Source organism: Malus sylvestris, chromosome 10 (genome assembly GCF_916048215.2).
Source record: "Malus sylvestris chromosome 10, drMalSylv7.2, whole genome shotgun sequence".
NCBI classification, from domain to species: Eukaryota; Viridiplantae; Streptophyta; class Magnoliopsida; order Rosales; family Rosaceae; genus Malus; species Malus sylvestris.
This window is the reverse complement of record NC_062269.1, coordinates 25,279,778-25,286,921: the sequence shown is the minus strand read 5'-3', so window position 1 is coordinate 25,286,921 and position 7,144 is coordinate 25,279,778. Positions and strand designations below refer to the sequence as shown.

Sequence of the window (7,144 nt, the reverse complement as noted above, 5' to 3'; positions counted from 1 at the left end):
ATGTGTTTATATATATACATACAAATATATGTGTGTGTGTGTATAATTATATGCAGCCAAAAACTGAAACTGCAATTTAAGTCCTATTGTCTCATTACTTGGTCGTAGCAAGTAGCAAAGCAACGCAATGCAACATCACCACGCACATTTAAAAACTAAATATTTTAACTATTTAAAAAGTGAAAGGCACTTACTGTAGCAGTTGTAGTCAATGCCTCAATGGTGGTTGCCGATTACTGCCAGCATAAACAGACTACAATTAGGGTTTGGTCCAAATTGGCAAGCCAACCGACTTTGATCAAGTCAACTTACTCGCCTGCAGCAGCCAGCCACGGCTGACATTTTCCACTATCCCAACAACTATCTAATTGCACCACTAAATGGTCGTTAGAATGATGCAGGAATAGTCGTACATATGAGTTCCGCAATACATCAACGATTGACAATTGTTTTAAGTGCTAATAAACAGTGATCAACATGTGTTTCAATAATTGATAATTACTCACGCATGTGTAGGGATACTTATTGCTAATCTAATTCTAATTAGTTACTTGATTCTTTCTTCAGCATGTTCATACACATGAAGGAGGTAAACAGATGCAAGCATGGTTAACATATAAACAGATTCTTAATCGACATCTTAGAGAATTTTGCTTTTAAGAGTGTTTTCTTAACATTTCTCATTTACTAAACTTTGAAGATCTAAACTTCCAAGACACTGAAAGACTACAAATGTGAGCTTCCCCGCCAATCTAGATTGATCGATTGCCTAAATATTATTAGGGTCCACAAATCTCTCTCCTTGTTCTTGAAAAAATTTGATATCTGTACTTTGCGTATGCTAAACTGACAAAAGAAAATGAATACTTCAAAAAAAAAATTAAAATTAAAAAGCTAGTAGGAAAAGAAAAAAAATATTCACAAGCCATCTGTATTTGAACAAAAAAATGTTATCAACTTGCATGCATAGTGGATAGCCTAAAGTTGGAGAGAAAAACAGGCATAACAATCAGTGTTTTCAAAATAGCCTTGAGGCGTGCCTAGTTGGCCTTTAGAGCAATTCCACCCCTAAGGACTTTGCGCCAGCACCTAGCGCATTTATCCACTCAAGTGAACAGTAATATACTGGAGTGAACAGTAATAGGCCAAGGCATCTCCACCCCTAAAAAAATGCGTTGGCACCCAGCGCATTTATTTGGTGTGTTTTTTTTTTAAGTTTATTTTGGATAAGATTTTTAACCAATTTCAGATAAAATTTCAAATAAACTTAAAAAAAAAATACACACTAAAATAAAATTACATACTCATCAAATAAACTATAAAAAAACACACTAAAATGAAATTACATAAACTCATCAAATACACTTTATTCTTCAACCACAAGCTTTTTGGTATTTTTTTTTCACATAAAAAGTATATGAAAGCTTTGGTAGAAAGTGTAGAAAATATTGAAATGTGGTGTAAGGTGGAAGATGAGAGTTAGGTATTTATAGAAAAAATAAATAATTTTTTTAAAATTTTCTGTATTTTTTAATATTTTTTCTGTATTTTTTAATAAATTTTAATTTAGTTAATTAATGTAGATCGTTGATCTGTGATCGGACGGTCTATTTTAAAAGTAAAATTTAAATTTTTTTTACCATTGGAAATCCAACGGTCTAGAAAAACTAGCCGTTGGAAATCCAACGGCTATGAGCATGCCACGTCGCTGATGGGATCCGGAACACAAGTGGGCTGACAGCCCCTCTGCAGCCTGTCGGCTACTCGCGCCCAGGCGCGCTTGTCGTGCACGCGCCAGCCAAATAGGCCAGCTTCTTGGTCTGTCAAAATTGGGTTGGGCTGTTGCCTGGCATGGGCTGGGTGCCAGGCAACTTTGTGGGCTGGAGCAATTTCACTGAGGGCCAGGCTGTTTTTTGTGCTGGGGGCTGGGCAAAGCAAGTCCCGGTGTACTTGCTCTTAAGGAGGGGGTTATTTGCTTAAGTGGGAGTAGGCTTAAATTCGATTAAATGTGGTTGAGACGTGTCTGAAGCGTTATATGTGACTTTTTTATTATTTATTTTAAAGTTAGGGCTTCTCACCTACAAAGAATAAATTTTTATTTGATTGTTGATTATTCTTCTACAATATTTGATTTCGACTCTATTGTTGATTATATTATATATAAAATATGGGAATGTTATTGACACTATAAAAATCTTATTTTACACTCCAAACTTTTTATAATTAGAAAGAAAAATACATTTGTGAGAAATCTAAAATGAGATTTTTGGAATGCTAATAACAGTTTCATAAAATATTTATATTAATAATTTTAGGTCTCATGTGGCTTTACCTGACACTTCAAGACTTTCGTCTAAACAGGCCCCTATTCATGAAACACCTTAGCTTCGTTTTCGCCTTTTAAAACATTAATAACAATCAACCAGAAAGCATCATCGTCATTGATGTTGATCCCAAAAGAAATCAAGCAAACACCGAAAGAAATCATTGGAGTTTTACAATTAAGCACGTGAAAATAACAATGCACATAACACCCCAATCATAAAAGAGATTACATAAGTAGGAGAGAAACTTGTATGCACCTTTAGATGTCATTACATTATAAAGTTGCTGGATCAGTAATTTCATTTTTCACGTAAATAAGAGAAACTTGTTGGATCGGTAAATAACACAATGTCTGATGAAAAATTAAATTACAAAGCGTTATATTATAGGCCCGAGACATTGCATTTAAATAAAAAGATGAAAAGAAAAAGAACTTGCATTTGAAGAACTTTCGAGTAAATTAATTGCTACTAAAACTTTTCATCATAATTTACACGATTTCTTTCATACAAAGGCAAGAAAAGTTATAAATTAACACCGAAATAAAAAAAGTAAACAAAGAAAAGAATACAAATAGTACAATCCTTCTTTCCTAAGCCCTGCTGTACGTTTGTTCTGTTCATTATTTCTCGATCCTCTTCCTCCCCATGCCAAATCGACAACTGATTCATGCCGCGGTTATTCTTTCGACATCTTTCCGGCCATACTTTCGGCTTCTGTAAGCCGGTGAAGTTAGGGCCTCTCGAGTTCTTAAGCGGAAGCAACAGCTGAGACATCTTTGCTTGATCTGTTGTATTTCATGTGACTTTTCACAAGCTGTCCAGCTGAAATAGCAGACATGAGAGAAAGCTCTCCAGCAAGAACAGAACCAGCCACAACAGTGGCCAACAATCTTGCATTTGATCCTGGTGCCTCTCTGTTAGCACCCTTCACTCCGAGCAGGTTCAGACAAGCTGACTGCGATGCAAGCTGCGTCCCACCTCCAACCGTACCAACCTGGACAGAACAATCAAACACCAATGTAAGACTTCATCTCTAGGATCAAAATACATCAATGTATGAACAATCCTAGATTCCAATTTCCAAGCACTGTAAAAAAACATCAAGGGACAATCAATTTACCTCAATGGAAGGCATGGTGACAGACACGTGAAGGTCCTTTCCATCGTTGATGGGTTCCATCATGGTAATACAGTGAGAACTCTCCACATTCTGAGCTGGGTCTTGGCCGGTGGCGATGTAGATTGCAGAGACGATGTTGCTGGCATGTGCATTGAAGCCACCGAGAGCTCCAGCCATTGCAGACCCAGTAAGGTTCTTGAGCATGTTAAGTTCACAGAGCGACGCCACATTGGTTTTCAACACCTTCTGCACCACATCGCCCTTGATCACAGCCTCGCAGACCACTGACTTGCCGCGGCCTTCGATCCAGTTCACTGCGGCGGGCTTCTTGTCTGAGCAGTAGTTGCCCGAAATTCCAATCACATCCATGTCAGGGAAGTCGTTCTGGAGGAAATCCAAAACGTTTTGCACACCTTTGGAGACCATGTTCATCCCCATAGCATCACCAGTGCTGCAGGTGAATCTCATGTACAAGTTCTTCCCAGCAATGGCACACTTAATTGTCTGAAGCCTACCGAATCTGCTCGACCTGAAGAATCAAACCCAAACCCAGTTAATTAAAAGTTTAAACCCAAAAAATTATTAAAAAGCAACAACTTCAAGCGTTAATCAAACAAACCGATCAAAGTAATCATACAAATCAGTACAGAAAAGTTCAAATTACCTGTTGAAAACCGTGGACAAGGTGTCATAATTGTTGGGGTCTTCCAAGTAGAACTTCAACTCGGCAGCTCTCTTAGCAGAGTTGAACCTCACACAAGGCGCTCTGGTCATCCCATCTCTCAGCAACACACTGGTGGCTCCGCCGGACAAGTTGATAGCTTTGCAGCCACGGTTGGTGCTGGCAACCAAGCAACCTTCGGTGGTGGCCATTGGCACGGAGAACTCTCTGCCGTCGAGCATAAGAGGCCCGGCAATCCCAACCGGAATCTGAACGTACCCGACTGGCATCTCGCAGCACTGACCCAAAATTGACTCGTAATCGAAACCCTCCAATGGCAGACCAGTGAGAGACTTCCCTGTAATCCTCTGCAGCGCCTCGCGCCTGATAGCTGCCGCCCTCTTGCAATCTCCGAGCTTTGACTCCAGAGAGTACGAAGGGATGGTTCCCGCCACGACGGACTTGACCACCTCCTCATCTTCCTCCGTCAACGGCTGGGTGGTGAAATCGCAGGGAGTGGAGAGGACTACCTCTTTATCAAACACCTTCTGTGCAACAGCTTTGGGGGCGGCAGCAACAGGGGCAATTTGTGGAATTGGGCTGCAGTCGAGCCCTGCCCCACACGGCACTTTCCGTGCGTCGTCTTTCAAAATCAAGCGCTCGTGCTCCTCCTCATCATCGGCAGCCCAGACGTCGTTGTTGGGGCGGAGAATGAGCGACTGCACGAAATCGATCCCGAAGAATCCGAGCAAGTAGATGAAGGAGGCGACGAACGCGACTATCGCGACGATCTCGGAGAGGTCCACGACGTGGAGTGGGGTGGATGTCCTGATCTTCTCGCGCCACCGAGTGAGAAGGAAGTAGACGACGGAGAAGAAGAGAGTAAAGAAGACAGCATTAGTCAGGTACAGCGGCAGCGGGAGGGCGTCGGAGGCCTTGGCCCCAACGACGACGACGTCGTTCTCGTGGTCCACCACTTTCACTTTGATCGGCCCACTTCTGGCCTTGGTGGCAGGTGTGTCCATCGTCGATCGCCTTCGGACGTCCATCGGGTGTGTTGACGCGGCTGGTGATGCTAAAATGCGCCGGCGGCGATCGAGCGGCGGAGGAGATCGAGAGGAAAAGGACAGCGAGTACTGAGGCTTGTGGGCAAAACGGGAAACTCACAAAAATGATTGAATTTTTTAACTTAAATTTGTTGGTATGTTTGCCGTTGAGTCTGTTTGAATGGTGGAGCGAGTGTTTAGGGGGGTTTATATAGGAAGTAAGCTGGCGTACGCGTGCGAAGGGAGTGGCACGTGCGAGGGTGGGGAAGCTACGCAGAAGGGAAGGAGTAAAGAGTGTCCTATCGGCACGTGTCGGAGTTACAAGGCATAAAATAAATAGTCAAAGGAGTACACCTCTTGTTTTGTTTCATCTTTCCGACCTCTTTCTTACTTTTATTTTATTTTTCATTTTCTTACAAGTTTTTTTTATTTTTTGTAAGAAAATTATATTTGTGTTTCCGATTATATTGGATGGTTGGTTGGTTGTTTGTCTTTATCCCTATCTTTGCTCAGTTATTTTTAGGGTTTTAGGTTCTATCTTTATATCCTCCATGGAAGCTAAATTTAGGTTTGGTGATTTTTTTGGTAATTTGAGTTAATGTGCAGCCTTTTATGGTTACATTGAAGAGTTGGATGAGAAAATGAGTGTGTGACTGTCAGTCGTAGATGCATTGAGTGTATCAATGTTTAATTATAGATTGGTTGTGTACAGGGGCAGATCCACAGTGGCGTCAATGGGGTCACACGACCCCTTGGAAACCATGGAAATAACCTTGGAGCTGTTGGTGCGACCTCTTGGAGCTGCACACCACGTGGTCGACGAAATGTCTGAAAGAAGAAGAAAGAGTTCGCTTGCAGGTTGAAGAAGAAGGAGGCTGCTGGCGCGTTGATAGCCTCCTCGAACTTTGAGAGAGAACTCACAGCCTCCGGTCTCGACCGAGCAACAAGCAAAATGCCGAAGCAGATCCATGAGATCAAGGATTTCCTTCTAACTGCAAGAAGGAAGGATGCCCGCAATGTCAAAATCAAGAGGACCAAGGATGCTGTCAAGTTCAAGGTTCGGTGCTCCAAGTACCTTTACACACTTTGTGTGTTTGATTCCGAGAAGGCCGACAAGTTGAAGCAATCTCTTCCTCCAGGTTTGAACGTTCAGGACCTTTGAACAAGGATTTTGGAGTAGCTGGTCGCGCTATCCTACCAAGACTCGATGAAATGACGATATGCATGCCGTTTCTGTTAAAAAAAATTTGCGCGCTGCGCGCTTTCCTTATTGACCCCCCTAACATTATTTCCTGGATCCGCCACTGGTTGTGTAGGGGAGGCAGAAAGAACCGAACACTACTTACAGCAATTAAACCCTAGCAGGTTGCCAGGTTCAACAACACTTCATAGCGAAGCGCTTCCAGAAGGCATTGCTTATGTGAATTGTATTGTAAAATTCAAACCTATCTTTACACAAGCATGATGGTTAGCATGCCAACTTTCTTTTAAATCTTAGTAGTGCTCATAATTTTGGGGAGGAGGATTCGCCCTTCTAAACTCTCTCCCATTCCCTATCCTCTTACTTGAATAGTTACGATTAAGCTATGTTAACATTTTATATCGATTTTTTTTTTTTTGTAGAGACAATGAGACAAAAAGCAAAGTGTGAGAGGAGATGAGGGAAGATGATGGGAATTGGAGGGGAGAGAATCCTGCTCCTAATTTTGGAAACAATTAGATCGTATCAGAAGTTATCTTTTATATTTGTACAGGCTGCAGGCCAAAAAAGTTATATTTGTTTCTGTTTGATAATTTTTAGGAATTGTTCTGGAGTTTGGTTTGATTTCTCTTTGTATGAGAGTTTGCTAGTTTAATTGCTCTCTATAGGAGAGTGCATGATTTTAATTTTCGTTTTGGTGTGCTACGTCTTTTGGATCTACGTGTGAAAGGTGGAGCTGTTTGATTTGCTAGATCTACTCCATTTGGTATTTTGGGATTGTGACGGTGA

The 7,144-nt window shown here is 41.5% G+C and overlaps 2 protein-coding genes across 2 annotated transcripts; one reads left to right on the top strand and one right to left on the bottom strand.

Annotated features, from left to right (window-relative positions):
* Positions 1–2,764: 2,764 nt before the first annotated feature.
* LOC126584724 (3-hydroxy-3-methylglutaryl-coenzyme A reductase 1-like) lies at positions 2,765–5,351 on the bottom strand. Its single transcript, XM_050249056.1, has 3 exons — positions 4,112–5,351; positions 3,448–3,976; positions 2,765–3,321 (listed from the first exon to the last, which is right to left on the bottom strand). The coding sequence occupies exons 1-3, from the start codon at positions 5,155–5,157 to the stop codon at positions 3,076–3,078; spliced, it is 1,821 nt and encodes a 606-aa protein (XP_050105013.1). The 5' UTR covers positions 5,158–5,351; the 3' UTR covers positions 2,765–3,075.
* On the top strand, positions 5,181–6,371 carry LOC126584360 (uncharacterized). The gene is made up of 3 exons (XM_050248765.1): positions 5,181–5,309; positions 5,867–5,935; positions 5,990–6,371. Exons 1-3 carry the CDS (start codon positions 5,181–5,183, stop codon positions 6,314–6,316), a joined length of 525 nt encoding a protein of 174 aa, XP_050104722.1. The 3' UTR covers positions 6,317–6,371.
* The last annotated feature ends 773 nt before the right edge of the window (positions 6,372–7,144 follow it).

Coding starts and splice junctions, on each gene's coding strand:
- LOC126584724 (XM_050249056.1), bottom strand. CDS start 5,157: ATGGACGTCCGAAGGCGATCGACGATGGACACACCTGCCACCAAGGCC. Junction 3,977..4,111: donor TTGTCCACGGTTTTCAACAG/GTAATTTGAACT, acceptor TTGATTCTTCAG/GTCGAGCAGATTCGGTAGGC. Junction 3,322..3,447: donor TCACCATGCCTTCCATTGAG/GTAAATTGATTG, acceptor TGTTCTGTCCAG/GTTGGTACGGTTGGAGGTGG.
- LOC126584360 (XM_050248765.1), top strand. CDS start 5,181: ATGCTAAAATGCGCCGGCGGCGATCGAGCGGCGGAGGAGATCGAGAGG. Junction 5,310..5,866: donor TTTTTAACTTAAATTTGTTG/GTATGTTTGCCG, acceptor GGTTGTGTACAG/GGGCAGATCCACAGTGGCGT. Junction 5,936..5,989: donor ATGGAAATAACCTTGGAGCT/GTTGGTGCGACC, acceptor AATGTCTGAAAG/AAGAAGAAAGAGTTCGCTTG.